Below are 20313 nucleotides of genomic sequence, written 5' to 3' on the forward strand. Positions count from 1 at the left end.
GGGGGAAGAAAGCAAGGCACAGACCTGTGTGCGGAGCAAGGCACCAGTTACCTACTTGTAAATACACGGCAAGTTCCTCTGGAAGTTTCTACAAGGAACGAAGAGAGAGACAGAATGGATACTAGGAAAAAGGTAAGAAATCTCGTTTTTTTTACGTGCGAAATAACAAGTATCAATACGCAGGTAAAGGAGAGAAGGCGGCCCACACCTCGAAATGTGCTGTGTGTCCTTCTCCCATGTGTGGGGGAGGAGGGAGATGTTTCACTTTTGTCTTTTCAGTTTGCACCTCTGGTTTTGTGTTCTATTTAAATTTTTTAAACAGTTTATGGAGTTCCCTTTAATAAAAATAGATTTCGCCAAAAAGGATGGAGGCAAAAGCCAGGTTCCAGGAGGCCGAGGTGGCAGCGGAAGGTGAGCTGGCTCCAGTCTGTATCGTCTGGGGGGCCGGGCAAGGTGCAGCACCTGGGGGAAGATCCTGTCTGTAGATGTGCGCATAGGAGGTTTCAGAAAAATGTGCATGTGTTTACAAGTGTGTTAAAACGTCAGAAGGATACACAGCAAGTCGTTAAAAACGGACACTCCCGGCAAGTAGGAACGAGGTTGGCTGCGGGAGGACTTGCTAACGAAGGGACAGACAGTGGACAACGTGGAAGGAAGGGGTTTTGCTGTTTCCAAGACAGGTAAGAGGCCCATGACAACACTGATGTGCCGACTGGAGAAACAGAGGAGGTCAAAGACCGAGGCGGGGGACTTGGGGGGAAGTGGGAAGGGCAGGAAAGGACAAAGTTCAGACACCTGAGCTAACACCCTCCCGGACGAAACAGAAAGATGTGACCACAGCAGAGACTGAGGGACGAGCCCGTGAGAGGGCCTGTGACGGAGAGAGGCGCTCTGCCTCAGGACCCGAAGGAAAAGTAAGGAACGGTAAGGGCGCACACGAGACATTTTGGGGGCTCGTGATTTTTCTCTGCACCCGAGACACCCACCTGAAACCCCAAACACGCTTACAGGCGAGATGCTTAGTCCGAAGGGTCTCTGACACCCGAGTGCCCCCCCCCCCCTCGTTTAGAGCCAGGGCCACAGGCCTGCGCTTCTCCTGGGGGCCGCACTGGCAGGCCGAGGCCCACCCCGTACGGCCTGATCACAGATCGGAGCGGCTGCCAGAGCATCAATCATACGAAAGACATTCGGTCTGCCTTTGTCTTCACTCTAGACCACCTCAGGCCTTGTAACTCAGAACGAAACAAACTGCTTGAGAATTAGCCTATTTTATACCATCCATTCAAGAGAGTGGCTGAATCAACTCCAGCCGTAATAAAAAAAAGAACTAACCTATTTTATGAAGCTCTTGATTACGCCTTTTCACTGTGACAGGAAGTAGCTCTGCGACACGACGGGTCTCTCCACACACAAGACCTCGTGGGGACTGGGGGGGAGTCGCCCTTGCTGTCTGCACTGCCTGCAGCAGGCTGGCGTCGGGAATCAGAAACCCTCGACGATCTGTAAACTCGTCAGGCGGCTCGTAAACTAATGAGAGAACTGGTGTCCTGAAAGGTGGTTTCTCAAAAAAAGAGAAACGTCCCAAGGATCTTTCTTCTGAAAGGTAATCCATCCAAGGCAGAAAAACAATACTCAAATAAACTATTCTCCCGAGACATCAGAGAAATTTTGAGTTACAGTCTCTGGGAGGTCGGCAGCCACCAATTTAACAAACAAACAAAAACGTACCTTCTACTAGCTTGCCTTTAAAAATGTAAGACTCCTACAACCTGCTTGGTAGGAAAAAAATAGATTAATCCAAAACGTCCTCAGTCCAAAAGGAGGGGGGATGAAATACGCAGGACTGAAGAGAAAATCAGAAATGGGTAAAATGAGGCCCAAGTAACCAGTGAACTTCCAAAACCGCAGAAATAAGGCAAATGCCGACGAGTGCCTGTAACCGTGCTGTAGCGCATGTAAGTACCTCCACATTACTCATCACAAACGCAAACCAAACTCCACACCAACTACAGCGGCAGCACTAAGGTTTGTGGAGCTGGACGCAGGGAGCATGAACTTGTGCACATGCCAGTTGACAGTCAACAGCCCCGACATGGGGCGGGGAGCGGTCGAAGGACAGTAACCAAAGGCCCCGCGGTTCGGGTCACCCTACCGCACAACGGCGGGACCACGGCAGCTCCGAGCAGATGTGGTCGGATGCGCGTTTTCAGTGAGTAACTACACCACCGCCACAAAGTAAAGCTGCCTCCCAGGATGTGTCGATGACCGTCACGTGCGCCTCACTGGAAAAAGAAGGCAGTCCTCGGGCCTCTGAGAGCTGGCCAAACACGAAGTAACAGACGAAGCGGTGCAGGCGGCCAGACTGAGCTCAGATGCGGGGCTCAGGCCCCCATCAGCGCCCGGAGCCAAGTGCAGAACTGGAGCCACCGCTGTGCCTTCCGGTCACGGCTCCTCCTTAACATCGGGGATAAGAGCAGCTGCTCTGGACAGACTCACTCCCTTCCCGTGGAATGCCAGATCCTCTACAGCGGGCAGAGCGTCAGGTCAGAGGGACCGGAGGCGGCCACTCACACCTCACAAGGTAACCGGGGCACCAACTACCCATGCTCCAGCTCTGAACTACAACGATTTTCAGCAGCTTAGGGAAGCGATGAAACACAGCCAGCTGGTGCCTGCCTGAGGCGAGACGTTACGAGCAGCATTCGCGTGCAGCCGGTGTCCACCGTGCCTCCCCTAGCGCTCTTGGGTGCAAACCCCAGGACACACACCCGAAGGAAGACCACCACCGCACTCCCGCACCGAGCACGCCGACAAGGCTCGGCACCCGCTGGAAATCTCAACGTCACGCAAGTCGTCCGGCTGTGATCTTCGCCAGGAGGATTCCGAAACACCAGGGCGGGGAGGCAGCTTTCCCCCGCCCGGTCCGGCTAGAGGGGAGGCTTCCGCCGGCTCTGGACCACCACACTGGCCCGACAGCACCGGGCCCGGGGCTCGGGGCAGCGGGTTCTCAGCCACCTTCAACGGCGGCTCCCAAGAGGGGCGCCACGCAAGGTGCCTAGCACCCACCGGGCGGGCTCGGATGGAGACAGCGAGGTCCCTCGGGACAGCCACACGTGGACAGTGCTTCAGAGACGACTCGTGAAGCGTCAGGTGTAAGGGATTAAAACAAGAGCCTATTAGCCCCGAGGAAACAAAATCTCAGAATGAGCACGTGCAACCATCCAAGTGCCCATCAACCGATGAGCAGATAAACAAAACGGGTCTATCCACAAACGGATAGTATTCAACCCTGAAAAAGCAGTGAGGCACGGACACATGCTTCAACAGGAATAAACTCTGAGAAGTGGTGCTAAGTGAAGGAGGCCCGCCACAGAAGGCCACACATTGGAGGACTGTGTTCGTACGACACGGCCGGGACAAGCACAGGCCGCCCAAGCAGAGGAGCAGGAGCAGGAGCAGGAGCAGGAGCAGGAGCAGGTGGGGTGGGGGGGGGCAGGGACTGCCGACAAAGGTGCGGGGCTCCTTCGGGAGGTGATGAAACCGTTCCGGAAGCAGAGAGCGGCAATGGGTGCACGACTGCGTAAGTGTATTAAAAACTATTCTTAAGCGTACACTTCGAGGCAGTGACGTTGTATGATTTTTAAATTAAATCTCAAAAAGCTGTTACTTGAAAAAAATAAGCATATACCATAACACATTATCATTTTATGTAAAGGAAAGACTGCGAAGGGTAAAATTAAACTTTTCCCACAACCATGGCTTCACACTTAAACAGGAAGAGAGCGTGAGTCCCGCCGACCCCCAGCACCAGCTCAGGAGGAACCGCAGACCAGCACCCCCATGGCACCCGTCGGCCACTGGGCACGCAAAGCTACCGCAGTCTGCCGCCGGCTTTGCCCTTCCTTCCCGAATGTGAACATGTCGATTTTACCTCACTCACACTCTTAAGCGCCTTCTGCTTGTCCTCCGAGCAGTGAAGGCTGTTCAACAACACGGTGACTGTATCAGAAGACATACTTATAAGAACTGCTACTTTACAGAAGGTAAAGAAAAAACCAAACCCACGTCTTTCTTTCGAAAGAGTTCAGAGCAAAATACAACCGCTGACAAAAGAAAGGCAGGTGGGGCCTTACCAGGGCTGCTTTCCCGGGACGACAGAAAATGTTAGATTCAGACACCCCAAGAAGGCAAAACGCTCAAATGTTCCATTTCACCACAGAGGCCGACTCCAAGCAGCAAGGGGTGCCTCGGGCCTTAACTTTAACAGAAAGTTAGATGAACGTGCTTGAAATTAGTTTAGCAGTGACACAGGGGAGGTGGGGAAAACGAGGCACCGTGGTTGTTCTGAAATGTGAAAGCCACAGCCCTAAGGTTACTCACCATAACCTCATTATTGATCAATTTCCCATGGATCAAAGCTCCAAGCAACTACTTAAAAATAATTTAGAAAACATGAACTCAAACTCAAACTTGGGGCGCCTGGGTGGCTCAGGGGGTTAAGGGTCTGACTCTTGACTTTGGCTCAGGCCACGATCTCATGGTTCGTGAGTTCAAGCCGTGCACTGAGCCCTGCGCTGACAGCGCAGAGCCTGCCTGGATTTTCTCTCTCTCAAAATAAATAAACGTTAAAAACAAAACAAAACAAAACAAAACACAAGACAGAAGTATTTCACTCCATAACAGCGTGCCTGGCTTAAGTCTGCACTCCCTGCACATGCTGTGGGCACGTCAAGTGTGACCTCACGTAGCCCCCCCCCTGACAAGCCCGGGAGGCAGGTAAGCTACCTCTACTCCAGCAGGGAAACACCAGGAGGAGGGAGGGTTCTGGCCAAGGTCACACAGCTGGCCAGCTGGCCGTGTGTGGGCAGGGGTGGGGGCAGACTAGCCCTTCATGTCATCAGAGGAGTTTCTCACCAGACAGAAAGGCTCTCTTCGAGAGCGTATTTTCATTCCAGGGCTAGCGCCTGCCCCACCAAAACCATCATTGCCATCTTCCGCTTCTGACAAGTGATGAGTCTGCACACACAAAAGAATCCCCTTCAAGAGCTGAATACGCCTGGACAAACAGCCCCAGACGCTGGCGCACCGCACCCAAAGAGAAGGCAACAGCATGTGGAACTGACCGCAAGGGACTGAAATCCCACAAACGGGTGACATGCCCCTGGCACCCCAAGAGCCTACCGAGCCCCCTACGGACGACCACAGCGCTTTCCCTTTGTTGTAGCTGAAACACCGTTTTCCTGCCCAGTGCACATCATGCGATTCAGAGTCACTTGAACACACATTTAGGAAAAAAACCACAGCCTCAGATCAACGCCACCAAAAACAGATAAGACTTAGATTAAAGCCAACGGAGGCACCACAACCACATCTTAGAGAAAAACACGGAAGAAAAATAAGCCACAATCCGGGGTTGGAGAGACAGCTGAACACCACCACCAGCAGAGCAGAGAGCACAGGAGTGTCAGGTGGAAACAGCTCAGACCCCGTGCAGAGGGCACCGGGCAGCACTCGAGCCGACAGCAACCTCTCCAGGGAGAGGCCCAGGGTGATAGCCACACACGCCACCCTGGGTCACAGAGAAACCCTTCCTCTCTCTGCACCGCTTTGGCACTGGGTCCCAGGGGGCTGGGAAAAAGGAGCTGGAGCCCCGAACGCTTGGTGTTTACATAGTTTTGAAACATGTAGAGGAAAGTTCACGTTTCTGAGGGAATGACCACGATGCCCTTCCTGCTTAGCTCGGAGACGGAGACGTTAACCTCACATTCCTTAGGAGACCAACACCCTGGGACTCGAGCAGATCTGCCCCGACAAAGGCAGGCGGACCTCCAGGAAACAGCCGGCTCGCAGGCGTCCGAGGCCCCGCGGGAAAGCCAAGCCACCACCCCACCGGGGAAAGGACACCTAGGCCGCAGGGACTCCCCGCAGCGCGCCCATCTCCCCCTCGACCGCGGCTTCCTTTCCTGCTAATAAACACCAGATTTTGGAGAAACCAAGGCGACACAAGGTATAACTCCTGTCGCCCAAGGGAACGATGAAGGGGACAAAAGCGCTCTCGCGTGTCCAGCCGCAGACGCGAGAGAAAGGCACAAAGGGGCCGCGAACTCCGACGGCACACGCCGGCCCGCAACCCAGGGGGCTCCCCGGCGACCTCTGCGCAGCGCCAGGCGGGTGCGACCGCCCACGAGGGGCCCTGGGGGAGGGGGGTACTGGGGGTGGGGAGAGGCTGAGGGCGCGCACCTTGTGGCAGGCCGGGCAGGTGGGCAGCGCGCTCTTGCCGCCGTGGCCCCCGCCGCCGCCGCCACCGCCGCCGCTCAGGCTGCTCTGGATCTGCGTGAGCTCCTGGCGCAGCACCTGCTTCTGGTGGAAGCTGAAGGCCGGGTGGTTGGAGGCCATGGTGAAGAGCAGCAGGAACTCATCGCCCGTGCGGCCCTCGTTGAGCTGCAGCCCGTAGTTGTGGATGATGGAGTCGATGTGCGTGAGCGTGCGGTACAGCACGCCCGCCGCCTCGCGCTGCTCCGAGCCCAGCAGCGCCAGCGACACCAGGAGCTTGCTGCGCACCACCTCGTCCGTCAGGTTGGTGAGGCTGCCCAGGTCGGCCGGGTTGTTGGCCTTGATCTCCGAGTCGCGCAGCGAGTGGTAGTCCTTGCGGGCCAGGTCCTCGAGGCACGAGCCGAGGAAGCGCAGCTCGAGCGGGATGCACAGGTCCAGCAGGCCGCACAGGAACTCCACGCGCTGCGGCGACGGCAGCTCCGAGAACCAGCGGTACACGCCGTCCCTCTGCAGCGGGCAGCGCTTCTCCACCATGCTGCCGCCCGCGCCGCGCCGCGCCCCGGGGCCGGGGGCCGCCGGCCGGGGCCGGGGGCGCGGGCGGGCGCGGGCGGGGGGCGCGGGGGCCCGGGGCGCGCCGGGGCCGGGGGCGCGCGGACCGGGGCCGGGCGAGGGCGGGCGGGCGCCGCGGGCCGCGCCGGGGCCGGGGGCGCGCGGCGCGGGCGGGACCCCCGCCAGGGGCCGGCGGGAGGGCGCGCGCGAGGCGCCGGGGGGGCCCGGGGCGGCCGGGGCGGCCGGGGGCGGCGAGCGGCCGCGGGCCCCCCGCTCACGGGCGGGCTCCTGGCCCGCGCCCGTCCCCAGCGGCGGCCGGTGCGCGGCGGCGGCGGCGGCCGCTCCTCGTCGTCGTCGTCGTCGTCGTCGTCGCCCGGGAGGCGGCCGCCCCCATCTCCCCCCGCGCCGCAGGGTCTGTCACTGCGGGCCGCCCCCCGCCGGAGCCGCCCGGGCCATGCCTCCTCCTTCTTCTCCTCCTCCGCCTCCTCCTTCTCCGCCGCCGCCGCCGCCGCCGCCGCCGCCGCGCCTGGGCCGGCCGGCCGTTGCCGGGTCGGAGGCCGCGGGCGGCGGGCGGGAGGGCGGGCGCGTCGGGAGCGGCGGGCGGGCGCGGGGCGCGCAGGGACTCGCGGGCGCAGCGGCAGCGGCGGCGGAGGGATCTGCGCCGGCACTCGCTCGGCCTCGCGCTTCGGCCTCCCCGGTCCGCGGACGGATCCGGGCCGAGCGCGGCCGCGTTCGCTGCTGACGGGCGCCGGGACGAGGCGCAAGTGGGCGGGGTGGCCGCCTCTCGCGACAGCCGCGCCGGCCAGGCCCGCCCCTCGCGCTGATTGGCTCGGGCTGCCCCTTCTCGGCCCGTGATTGTTCCGGGTCCCCAATCCGATTAGCCCCCGCCCCGTCCACGCCTCCCCGGGGCTGTCGATCACGCTGGAGCCGCCCCGTCCCGCCCCGCGGCGACCGGAGGGGCGGCGCGGCGGAAAACCCGGGGCGGATTCCCGGTCGCTTTTGTTCCCGCAGATCAGCGCGCAGTATTGTTTGAGGTGAAAGCCGGGCGTCCGACCTTCCCGCTTGACTCCCGGGCGTCGCCGTAGGGAGGAAGAGAGTATCTCCGAAAAGCTGCTGGAGCGGGGGCTCCGGAGACCCGAGCCGTGGCGCGGTTTTCCCTCAGCGAGGCTGTGTGACCTTGGCCGAGTCGCTTGGCCTCTCTGAGCCCTGGGCGCCTCCTTGGAAACCGAGGGTAACCCTCACCGCCCCGGGGAGCGGGAGGGGGCTCGCGAGAAGGTCGCGAGCTCGCAGACGGCCTGCGCCCGCCCGTGCGAGCCGGCCGGCCCGCCCGCCCTGGGGCGAGAAGGGAGCCGCTCTGTCCGCAGACCTCGCCAGATGCGGCCATTGTTAAGTCAGCCGGCTGTCAGCGCGCGAGGACCCCGGGGCACGAGCAACGCCCCCTCCCCGCCTGGCCTGTGCGCGGCCGCCACCGCAGGTGGAGGGGGGGCCGGGGCACCCGACCCCCGTGAGTCCTACAGCGGCAGGCCCGGCCCCGCAGCAGTGGTCCATTCTCCCTGCCCTTCCCCCTGGAAGTGGGGCCGTCTTTCGACTTCTGGCGACCTACGACTCATCCGTGTGTGCCAGGCTCTGAGGCCCTGCCCTGCCCGCCCTGTGGAGCCTACACCCTGGTTCTGGGCAGCACACAAGAGCAAGGCACTGAATAAATGCACGCATTTCTGCAGGACGTGGTCCAACGTGCTGGAAACTTCCTAGCAAGACATTCGCCAGCCTTGGGACCTCAAGGCTGAACAGACTTTGCAGAGCCACTCGAGGGAGAGAAGGAAAATGTGCTTCCCACTCCCTGACCCCTCTCCACGCCTGGGGCAAAATTTCCCAGAGCCACCACGGTGTTCTTGGTCAGTGAAGGGAGGAGCAGGCACCCAGGTGGCAGTCCCAGGCAGTTGAAAATCCACATAGGCAGGAGGGGTGAGGCTGGTCCCCGCTGGGTCTCCCTGCCTCACTTCCCCGGTACAGTCTACTGTCTACAAGTAACCACGTCAATCCTTGTTCACTCTGACCTCACCTTTTCAAGTCATTCCAGGGAAGTAGCCACATTCCAAAAGCTACGATAGGAGAAAGGAAAATAATATGGAAATCAGGGCAAGTCAACACGTTTGCCTCCTATTGGTTAATTAGGTTCCTTGGAGCAGAAAGATCTTGGGACCTTATGGCGCTGAGGTTCCTCCAGGGCAGCCCCACCAGGATGTGAAACCTCCAAGCTGTGGTGTCAAGCTGACCTTCGTTCCAGTCCCAGCTCTGGCCAGCTCTGTGACCTTGGCCCTTCACCCAACCATTCCAAGCCTCAGTTTCCTCATCTATAAAAGGAAACCAGGAATCCTGCTCCCGGCAGCTAGCAGAGATGCTAACCGGCCCTGGACAGCTGGGGAAATCGAACCACAAGTCACGATCGAGGTCCCCCAGCTCCTGACCGCCTTCTTGTCCCTTTTTTGCTCTGCCGTTTGCTGTTTAACGTGTGTACTGGACAGCGTATGGATTAGGGTGTCCTTGTAATAGACGAAAAAGAACAAGCAGAGACTCCCGGTGGAGAAGGCCGTGTAAAGACAGAAGCAGAGATTTGGAGCCAGGGGTCGCCTGGAGTCACCAGGAGCTAGAAGAGGCAGGAAAGATCTTCGCCTGCAGTCTCTGGAGGGAGTGTAGCCGTGGGACACCTTGACTTTGGACCTCTGACTGCGGGAGAACACTTCCGTCGTGTTAAGCCCCAAGCTGTTTGCTGTGGCCACTCTAGGACAGTCTTACAAGTCTCATTTCCCCTCATCCGTACTCCAGCTCAATTGAATCCAGCTCAGTGGATAATAAACCACTACCCTGCGGGAGCACACCCCACAAAGGGTTTGGGGGCCTCCAAGAAGAATGACAGCCAGCTCCTCGACTTTAAGGAACAGACGCCTGGACTCCTGTTCTGGAAGCCGATGGCCGCCCATCTGTGGGAGCTTTCTATCAGCACACAGTTCCCTTCCCCAGGAAACAGCCAGGAGCCTCCTGGAGACTAAAGTGGACGGTGACCTGCCAGTCCCTCTGAATGCTAGAAATGCTGCCTCTTGGGGCTGGCCTTGCGGCTGTGGTTTTCTCAGCCAGCTGCTGCCCAGGGCTCCTTCCCTAAAACAGCCTCCAGCCCCAAGCTGTTTGGAGCTGGTCCCTTTCCCTGACTTCAGGTGGGACTTGAACGTTTCTCCACCTTCTACAGAGTGGAGGGCCTGAGGATCTGTGGGAGGAGGCCGGGGAGGGGAGCTCAGTGTAAGTCCAGAGGGTAGGGCGTTCCTCCACGTGATCAAAGGGGCTGTAGGTAAAAGGGAAGCAGGCCGTGTGTTCGGATGAGAAGAGATTCCCGGTACAACGCTGTGTGGGACAGCAAAACTCACTCCCAGGAGTGAACATACCTGCCACGTGCCTGACTCGGGCCAGGGACCGACAGTACAGTGGGCCCTGCCCTCGGCAGCTTGCGGTCTAGGGCCAAACAATATGTCTGTCTATGTTTTCCAAAGGACTGGAGTGGAGTATAAATTAATACTATTGTTGAGAAAGAGAGAGAGAGACTTGGGATTCACCCCAAGTGCCCCAGAGAAGCGATTTTGCAATGAGGATGGGCTGTGCCTGGGATGACTTCCTGTGTCTGAAGGGATACGGAGTTGCCGCGGTCCTGGAATGCGGCTGAGGCGAGAGCTCGGCCACCTGGACTCCCAAGTCCAGCCCCCGGCCCCCATGGCCCCGCTTCTCCGTTCTCTCATAGAACCCAAGCCTAGGGGAGGAGCCTGGAGGCCATGTTGTGGTAGGAAAATGAAAACAGAGTGCAGGTCGCGAGTCCCATCAGCAGGAGAAGTCCTTGAACAGTGGGGCAGAAGTACGCGCCCAGGCTCCCTCCTGGATCCGCCGCTTTACCTTCCCTTCAGGAGTCTGTCGAGGGGTGTGCCTGGTCTCCAGTTGGAGACACGTGCTGATGTGCGTTTTTCCTTTATCCAAGGCCCTGTGTTTCTGACACAGAAAACAAAGGGACCCCAAACCCCTTCCGTGCAGGCCTTACGAAGTAGGTCCCTGATCTCACTGATGGCATCATTGCTCGGTGCCTCAGCCCCTGATGGCCTCTCGTGATGGCCACAGCTCTGTGAGCCTGCTTCTGAACTGCTGTCACTGTTCACGTTTTACAGATGGAAAGGTCATCGTGGGCCCAGGGCCATGCAAGTTTGTACGCGTTGGAACCAGATTCTGACCTGAGTCAGTTGCCCAGAATCTGCCCCTCCCGGAGGAAAGCGTAAAGGTAACTTGTTTATTCGTTATTTCTGCAAACCAGAGGCTCCAGCCATTATCTGTTATCTGCCGCATGCCAGTTTTTCCTTAGCCGTGGCCTCCCACAAAGTCCACCTGGAGTCGTAAACGGGCAGTTGTCCCAAACAATGCCTGGCGCTGATTCTGCACAGACACACATTTTCCTCCAGGGCAGACTTGCTTTCTTAGGTGTCTGTGGCCTTGGGCTAGGTGCCGTCGCCACGGCGGGAATTACCTGGGCTCTTATTTGAGATGGTGGTTCCTCAGCCTGACGCCGGGTACGGATCCAGACTCCCTGGGGGTGGGGTCTTGGACGCCACATTTCACCAGCTCCCGTGTGACCCTTGCGTGCACCTCGTGGAGACGTTTTGCTGTCAGGCTTCCCGCGTGCTGCTTTGGACCGAACAATAGCAACCACCAAAATAATCAGTTAAGTCCATATCACAGGCCTGCACCTTGACCGGGATCCTCCCTGTTACCGATGGGGAAGCTGAGGCACCATCCGGGGCTCGTGGGTTCTCGACAAGTCCTGAGCCTTATTTGTGTCGTATGTCTGTTCAGTTTTCACATTTGTTCGTTTCCCACACCACAATGAATTCACTGCTGCTTTTGGTTTTGTGCGTTTTCTCTTTCCACCATGGAAATTTCCAAGCATACCCAAGAGTCAGTCGACTAGTGTAGTGATTCCCTGCGTCCCTACTGCCCAGCTTCCTCAACGGTGACATTTTGCCATTCCTGGTTCATCTGTTTCCCCCACCCTGCTCTAGCATATGTACATAATTCTTCTGGACTATTTTAAAGCAAGTAAGTTATGGATTTTATATATATAAGTAATCAATAATATACATATATATTGTTTTGCCTGGTCATGAGGTAATGCATGCTCCTTGTACAGAGATTTTATCTCACTAGAAAATGATATAGAACTCACAAAGAATCTCACTTCTCAGTCATAACCAACGTCAACCTTTGAAAGTACATCTTCCTAGACACTGTTGTATTCGTATGTATTTATGCACACCTATTTTTACAGGAGCAGTCTACTCTCCACAAAAATAGGGCTGTTCTCCACATTTTGCGATCTCTTCTTTCCACTTAACAACATATCCCAGATGTCTTCGCCTGTCACGGACTCTCTTCCAAGTCCTGGTTTTCAAGGGCAGCCCAGAATCCCTTTGTTTGGGCGTACCGCAAAATTTTCTACTAATCCCCTATTGCCGGACATTCAGCTTATTTCTGTTCTGCTGGCTGAGTTTCAGAAGGCAGTTCTGCTTATCCTGGACCTCGCACCAGGCTGAAACCCGACCCGCCTCCTCCAGATCCCCCATGTGTTTCCGAGAAGTACGAGCAGGGCTAAAGCGGAGGAACTGGATTGCTTCCCAGTGCCATCCCGATCAAGGCTTCACCGCCTGGCTTGAAGTCTCAAGATACAGAACACACCCAGACTCAAGTCGGGGTGAAAAACACATTTCAAAGGCAGGTAACGTATTGTTTGGGTGACAAGGTGTAACTCTGAAATATGGGAGGATTCTTTTTCAACAAACACACCAGAGCTCACCCAGCCCAGTAAAGCTTCCTCCTTCAAGGTGCTCACCCCAGAAGGCCAGCTCCTGTTGCGATAAAACTATGACTGCTCGAAAATATACATGTGAACTCCTCTTTTAAAGCTGCCTCCACAGTCTGTGTAAATAGTTTTTGGAGACACTGTAGGCCAGGAAGTCTTTGTGCTTCAAGGTGGATTGACATCTGGAAACAGTCCGTACTGCAGACAGAAGAGTCTACTATGTCTGGTTTGAGCAGAAACAGATTTATTAAGTTACAGCAGGGGCCTCAGAGTGTCTGGCAGGATTGGAGAATAGATGTGGATACCATTTTTCTATCTTCCTCTTTTTTGTTTAATGAATTGCCTGTTCATGTTTTCTGCACATTTTTCTATCAGGTTTTGGGTCTTTGTTTCTGTCAATTCCTAAGAGTTCTTTATATATTAGAGCTATAAAAGCCCTTTATCTGTGATTTATGTTGAAAATATTCTGTCCCAGTTTGTCAGTTGCCTTTGACTTCATTTATTGTGTTTTTACCTTGAAAAAAAGTGTATTTTTGTGATCATTTTTTGCATCTGGATTTTAAGTGGTGGTTAGAAGACCCCTCCCTACACCCAGGTTATAAACAAATTAACCTGTATTCTCTTGTATTATGTATATGGTTTCATTTTTTTTTCATGTTCAGGTCCCTGAACCATTTGGAGTTTATTCTTATGCACAGTATGAGGTATTTGCTTTTGAAACCCAGTTTTATTAAATGTATCAATTACACCAGGGGTTGCAAATTAAAATGCTTTAAGGCCAGGCAGAAAGTAAATGATTGAAGGTAGGTGGTATAATAAAATAGGGTGAGGTTTGTAGGTGGTCAGGGATTAGATTTAAAGCACACGTACACACACACACACACACACACACACACACAGTGGGTGTGTTATTTTCCTATTGCTGCCGTAGATAAATTATCACAAACTTCGTGGCTTATAACTACAGCATCTATCCTCTCATGGCCCCGGAGATTAGAAGTTTGGAATCCAGGGGGCAGGGGGGCAGGGGGGCAAGGTAGGCTCCTTCTTAAGGCTCTGGTTAAGAATATATCCCAGGCTTCTCTCCCAGCTTCTGGTCCCTGCTGGCAATCCTTGGTGCTCCTTGGCTGTAGCCACATCACTCCAGCCTCTGCCTCCATCTTCAGGTGGTTGCCTTCCTACCTCTGTGTCCAATTCTGTGTCCACCTCTTCTGACAAAGACCCCAGGCATTGGGTTCGAGGCCCACCCGAACCAGTGTGACCTCATTGGATTACATCTGCAAAGACCCTATTTCCAAATAACGTCACATTCATAGGTGCCAGGCAGACATGAATTTTGGGGGGACATCACTCAACCCAGAACAGTGAGCGAAAAGCAGAGCTGTCTGGAGCCCCCCGCAGCCTGCGTGCTCAGAGCTTGGGCCCCTTATGCTGCTGTTGGGGTCATCTACACCTAGCAGTAAAGAGTCGCTCTATCGGGAAACTCATCACACTTCATTCTGAGAATCAGTCTTGAAAAGCATTGACAGATTGTCACTGGAAAATGCCCTGAAAAAGGAAAAAGAAATCTGATGGCCAATTCTTCCAAATGTGAATAGACGGCCTGCCCCACAGCCAGTAGAAAACAAGTTTGTTCAGCATGAATATTAGGGCTTCCCCTTGGAGGCCAGGTCTCTGTTACATTTTTTCCTTCAGAGTAAGAGGTGAATTTCTACAGATTCCTCTGTGCTGAAAGAGGGCCCATTTCATACCAGAGAAGGAGGAAGGTGGTGTCTCCCCTGCCTAGAGATGGGGGAGGGGGCTCTCTTGCAGCTAATGTCCCTGTCAGACCTCCCAGGGTAGGCAGAATTCCCAGTCTTTGCTTATCTAAACACTAATCTAAGTGAAGAGATCTTGCAGATGTAAAGTCCCAAGTCAGGTGACCTTGACACGCAGAGATTATCTGGGTGGGCCTGGCATAATCAGGTGAGCCTTAGAAGTAGAGAGTTTCCTCTGGCTGCTGGCAGAGGGGGTGTCAGCAGCGTTAGAAGCGTCAGGAAGACATATGGTATCATTGCTGCTTATAAAACAGACTGGGCCGCATGGGAAGGAAGAAAAAGGTGGTCCTGACGTATAGCCAGTAGGACACAGAGACCTCAGACCTGTAGCCTCAAGGAGGTAGATTCTGCCACAGGCAACAACCCAGCCACCAAAACCTTGACTTCTGCCCATTAGACTCTGAGCAGAGATTCCAGATGGGTCTGTTCAGATTTCTGGCCCACAGAATTTCCAGATGATACATGGGTATTGTTTTAAGCCTCTAAGTTTGTGGTGACTGGTTATACAGCAGTACAAATTAATCTACCTCTGCTTTTGTTGAAGGTCTGGGGGCAGGGACACTAAGAAGGGGGGGGGGGCGGGAATGGAGACGTGGGATTGGATAATCCCATTCTCCCTCCTGCTGCACCCTCCCACCCACCCATGAGAATTTCAGGCCCTTGCGTGAGACATAGAGACACCACATGAATGGGGCTTGGGGTGTCCTTGGTGGCTTCAGAGATTGATGGAAATCAGGCATATGTCCCCTCTTCTTGTGCTTAAGCAGTTACTGAAGACGAGGGAGATCGGTGGGTCTAACCACATTTTATCCTGGTGTTTTATAGGTTCGTAGGACCAGGAGGAATCCTAGTACTTAACATAATTAGCATAATCGATTCCCCCTTTGGGGTCACATCCCGGAAAATTGCATCCTGCCTGCGCCCCCCCAAAAAAAAGCAAGCGGCAAAGTTTTTTCTCTAGGTGCACCTAGCTTTGGGCAAGTCACTTCCCCCTCCCAGGAGCTCCTACTCATAGACTTGGAGGCAGCGGGCATGAAACACGTGGCTTGCAGCAGGTGCTCAATAAACGTTAGCAGTTGGGTTGTTATGACCGTCAAGTGTAACGCCTGTTGCACTTCACCCCACCCCCATGTCGCAGCTCTTCCAAGTGCCCTTTCCTCATCCTGTCACAAAAGTGAGGACCAGAGAAGGAGCTCGCACAGCTCCGGCCACACAGGCACTTCACCCGGGCACAGGTGCCCACTGCCAGAGCGGAGCCTTGCCTGGAAAGGTAACCCCAGGAGCCCTGAGCATTGAGAGGCCATGTGGATGGCAAGCGCTGGGTTTCAGGTGGGGGTTAAGGTCCGTGCTGAGCAGGGCAGTTCAGGGGCTTGCAGACCATTTTGTCTCTGGCAGGCCCTGGGACTCCTGTGTCCCAGAAAACCCTCCGGCGGGAGGAGGAGAGGTCAGTGCCTGCAGCAGAGGACTCTGGAGGGCCTCTGATGGAGAGGGGGTGTGAGGCAGGAGCAGGGGGGTCAGAAAGGCCCTACTCAGGCAAGGCTGGCCCAAGGCTGTGGGAGCAGAGGTGTGGGGGGAGGGTCTAATCTTGGAAGAAGGCATCTTGGTCCCTCTAAAGGGAACAGGTGTGGTCCTTTACCTTCCCTCGCAAAGAAGACAAAAGGCAGACACGGGTCTCTGTTAGTGGTTAAACTGTGTCCCCCTAAAACATGTCTTGGAGCCCTAACACCCAGTACCTGTGAATGTGAACTTATTTGGAAGTAGTGTCTTTGCAGATGTAATCAGGTTGAGTGAGGGCGTTTGGGTGGGTCCTAACCCAAGGACTGGTGTCCTTCTAAGAAGAGGAGACACACGGGAGAGGCCATGTGAAGCTAGGGACAAAGACTGAAGGACGCCTGGAGCCCCCGGGAGCTGGGATAGGCAAGAAGGACCCTCCCGTAGAGCCTTCGGAGGGAGCAGGGCCCTGCAACACCTTGACTTTGAGCTTCTGGCCTCCAGAGCTGTGAGAGAACACATTTCTGCTGTTTGAAGCTCTACCCCCGTGTCCCGGCTCCCCGTCTGTGGTGCTCTGTTACGACAGCTACACAACGCGGACCTGGTCTCCAAGGCAGGGGTGGGGACAGCCTCTTGGTAGATGTGCAGCATGGCTGGTGAACTACCAGAAAGCCCTTCCCAGTTGTTCTCCCACTGGCTACGAAGGTTGGAAAACAACACTTTCCCATGCCTGGCTTCCCTTGTATCCAGGAATAACCTTGTGATCCAGTTCTGGCCAGTAAGACTCAAGTCAAAGCCTGACGAGGGGTTTCTGGAAAGTGACTTGCCTCGCAGAGGGGAAATGTGTCAGGCAATCCTCTTTGCCCTCCCCATCAGAGCGTTCTGGAACACAGCACAGCCACAGTGGTGGAGGCCTTGTTCCCTTGTGATGACACACACGAGGGAGACTCACCCAGACCTTGTGCCTGGCACCACCCAGGCACAAGCTTCTTGTTTGAAAAATAAACCCACGTTTGTTCAAGTGAGTTGGGCCCTCTGCCACCTGCTGCTGAATGCCTTCTTAGCCGATACGGCGGTTTGCCCGCAGGGGCCTTCCCAGACCCATCTCCCCTCCGGTGGACCAGAGAGGTTGAGGGCAGACACTCCAGAAGTCAGAGTGAGCAGATTCCAATCCTGGCTCTCACCCCCAGCTTGCCCCGTGTCCCCCTTCCTCTGCAAGATGGAGGCAAAAGGTACCTACTTGAAGAGGCGGCTGGAGAATTAGATGAGAGCCTGCTTAGCAGGTGCTCAAGACGCGGTGGCTGCCAGCATCTGTAGGAGCATCTGCATCCTGTGGTCTGCTGAAGACAGGAGCCCCGCAACACATGCGTTGCTGTAAACATCGGAAACGGCCGGGGTGAGCGGTATCCACGTCACCTGGACCCTGAACAAGCTCTTGCTGCCGAATGAGTGCCCTTGAGCTGACTGTGTGTGTGTGTGTGTTTGCAGCACAGACAACCCCCAGGTTGGCCCAAGCCATTTCCACGACAGAGAACAAAAATGGCAGTATATCATCACAGCTGCGGTCAATCATCACAGCTGCGGTGGGCTCCGTGCGCAGGACACAGAGTGGCAAGTCACTTTTAAAGGACAGACAGCTAGCAAGTGACAGAGCTCGGCCTTGCGTTTGGGAGCTCACTGTGCCTCCTGCCAGCCCAGCCAAGCTAAAGGTTTTGGCACCAAAGGAGGGAAGGCCGAAGGAAATGCCCGGACAAAGCGCTTTCACGCCTCATTTAACCCTTGTGACATGCCTTTGAGATCAATAGATCCTTATCCTCACCTGGCAAAGGAGGCGACTGAGCCTTGAGGAAGGAGAGCTGAGTGGATGCGGGTGGAGCAGGGCTAGAACCAAGGTCTCCTGACCCCCAGTCCTGCCGCCCCATCCACCCGGAATGGCTGCAAATGGAGGCTGAGTAGAGATGACAACCCTGTGGGTGAGGAAGGTCATCATAGGGCATCTCTTCAACACGGCTCAGGTGACCTTGGAGTCACGGAGCTCACGCTCGTGGAGACCTGCCGGAGGCTGTGTGCTTTGCATTATTTCCTTCGATTCTCCTTTCGCAGATGAAGAGACTGTGGTTCAGAGAGGCCACCTGCCCTCTGCACACCACCTGCAAGGACAGATCCCACGTCCGGTCCACTGTGTGGCCCTAGTCGCATTGGATGTTTCCTGACCGAGTGGAGGCCTTGCCTTCACATGTTAACCATGGCAACTCTGGTGCGCGGTTGTGTTTGCTCGTATGTGTAATGTGTATTTGACTTCAGCTTTAGATTCTGTCTGAAGAGTGGTTTCTGAAGCTGACCGTTTTTTGAAGCCACTGGTCCATAGGTCACACGTGTGATTCTTTTCATGCATTGGCTCCTTGGCACTGAGGCTTCCTCTTTCTTACGCAGGGACAGCTTTCCACGCGGACATCTGTACGGAACTCTCAGAACCATCCCTGGCTGTGAAATACGGTAAGGCCATGCCAGCGTGTCCCAAGGGAAGTTCAGTCCTGTTGGCACACGTCTGTTGGCACCTTAATTAAACCATAAGCTCCCTGAGAATAGGGACCGACCGGTCTGATACGTTTTTGTCATTTCGAGTTTCCAGCTCTAGATGGATGCCTTGTATACAGAAGGCACTCGCTAAGTGTTTGCTGATGGTCGTTGCGACTTCCCAAATAAGTTTTTGCGATGCTTCCTCTAGAGCTCTGCCTTTTCCTCTATAGAGATTGTGGTACCGTGCTAATTTCTCCAGTGAGTACAGAATCTTGTCTATCAGGGATGATTTATTATGTGTAATTATGTTTCTGACCTACTGCTTGCAGAGTGGAATTTTTTCCCAAAATATTGGTAATATTTCCTTATAACATAGCCTGAATCCCAGGACAGGAAAGACTCGACCTGAAGAGAATGTGGTGGTCATGTGAGGTTAACTTCTTCATCAGCAGATGAAAAAGGAGATAAAGGGACCATCAGGGGTCATCCAGCCAGTTCACTTATCAACCTGCCTTTGGAGGCTGATTCCTCACATAGAAAATAGTTGGTATGATTCACAACTTCTTCAGATGTTTTTAATGTTTTTTATTTTTGAGAGAAAGAGACAGAGGGTGAGCGGGGGAGAGGTAGAGAGAGAGGGAGACACAGAATCCGAAACAGGCTCCAGGCTCCAAGCTGACAGCACAGAGCCCGACGTGGGGTTCAAACCTACTGACCGTGAGATCGTGACCTGAGCTGAAGTCGGACGCTTAACCGACTGAACCACCTGGGTGCCCAACAACATCTTCAGATTTTTGGTCAACTGTGTTTGGCCAAGTTTTTCTGTATTAAATGTATGACAACATTTTACGATAACGTGTTCTGTTCACATCCACCCATGCTTCTGACATTACATGCGATATTACCCGTGTAACCTGCTACCTAGCAGGTCAGAAAGTCCTGAGACACGAAGGACCCAGAATTGGTTCATGCACTGTCTCACAGACACCGCTGAGGACCCAGCCTCTTTCTGTCTATACATTGCGCCCTCCTCAGGGTGTTAGCCTTGACCTTAGGCTGGTTCTCCTCAGGCTAATAAGTGGCTGCAGCTGTTCCAGGCATCACATCCAGCTTCCAACAGAAGGAGAAAGATTATCTTTCTTTGCGTATCAAGTTTAAGGGGGAAAAAAGTCTTTCACTGAAGCCTCTCTGCTCATTGGCTAGGTTGTGTCATATATCCACTGAAACTAACCACAGACAAGAGGGCTGGAGTCATCATAATGGCCCTTGATCAATCAAGATATGCCTTCTGGGACTGGAGCCTGCCTCTCCTGAAGCCCATGCATGTACAGAGTGTGTAGAAACTGGAACAAAATCAGGGGTCTCTTTGCAGATGAGGACAGTGAGGCTCAGGTCACCTGTGGTATACTCTGAGATCTGTCCGACCGCAATTATGTCTCCACCGGACCACGCTGCCACGTTACGTGAGGTGTGGGTGGGGTTGTTGTCACCCTTTATCATAAACGCACTGGGCATCACCTTCCACTAGAGCCAGCTTTTGATCAGGTACGTGCTCCGTAATCAGTCATTTCACGGCTGGGCAGATACAACCAGGCCAGGCTCCCGCCTTGTCCGGAGGCCAGGTCTGCCGGGTTAATCTCCTCGTCGCCGGGGAGGACTGTGCAGCCCCTGGGTGCACTTTCTCCCTTCCCGGCCACCCCGCGCCTAGTTCTCCGGGAGCGAGGGAGGGGACGTGTTGCTTCCCAGTCCCGTCAGCCTCTCTGGGAAGTTGGCTGAGAG

General features: G+C 55.1%; 2 protein-coding genes across 5 annotated transcripts in view; one reads left to right on the forward strand and one right to left on the reverse strand.

Moving 5' to 3' along the window:
- The window catches only part of ZCCHC14 (zinc finger CCHC-type containing 14), a 57627-nt gene extending 50737 nt beyond the window's left edge, over positions 1 to 6890 (reverse strand). For 2 of the 4 annotated variants that reach the window (XR_014136142.1, XM_081791328.1), the window contains exon 1: positions 6241 to 6888. Coding sequence is in view for 3 of the 4 variants with exons in the window: in XM_081791328.1 (XP_081647454.1) it covers positions 6241 to 6807 (567 nt within the window). In the remaining variant the exon portion in view is untranslated. Of the gene's footprint in view, positions 1 to 6240 lie in introns of all 4 variants that reach the window. The other 2 variants (XM_081791330.1, XM_081791329.1) reach the window with 2 other exon arrangements.
- LOC145713191 (uncharacterized) lies at positions 6806 to 19383 on the forward strand. The gene is made up of 4 exons (XM_081791382.1): positions 6806 to 6827; positions 6944 to 8053; positions 11025 to 11134; positions 18448 to 19383. The coding sequence occupies exons 1-2, from the start codon at positions 6806 to 6808 to the stop codon at positions 7675 to 7677; spliced, it is 756 nt and encodes a 251-aa protein (XP_081647508.1). The 3' UTR covers positions 7678 to 8053; positions 11025 to 11134; positions 18448 to 19383.
- Positions 19384 to 20313: the final 930 nt, after the last annotated feature.

The sequence above is a fragment of the Panthera onca genome, chromosome E2 (assembly GCF_046562875.1).
Source record: "Panthera onca isolate mPanOnc1 chromosome E2, mPanOnc1 haplotype 2, whole genome shotgun sequence".
Classification (NCBI taxonomy): Eukaryota; Metazoa; Chordata; class Mammalia; order Carnivora; family Felidae; genus Panthera; species Panthera onca.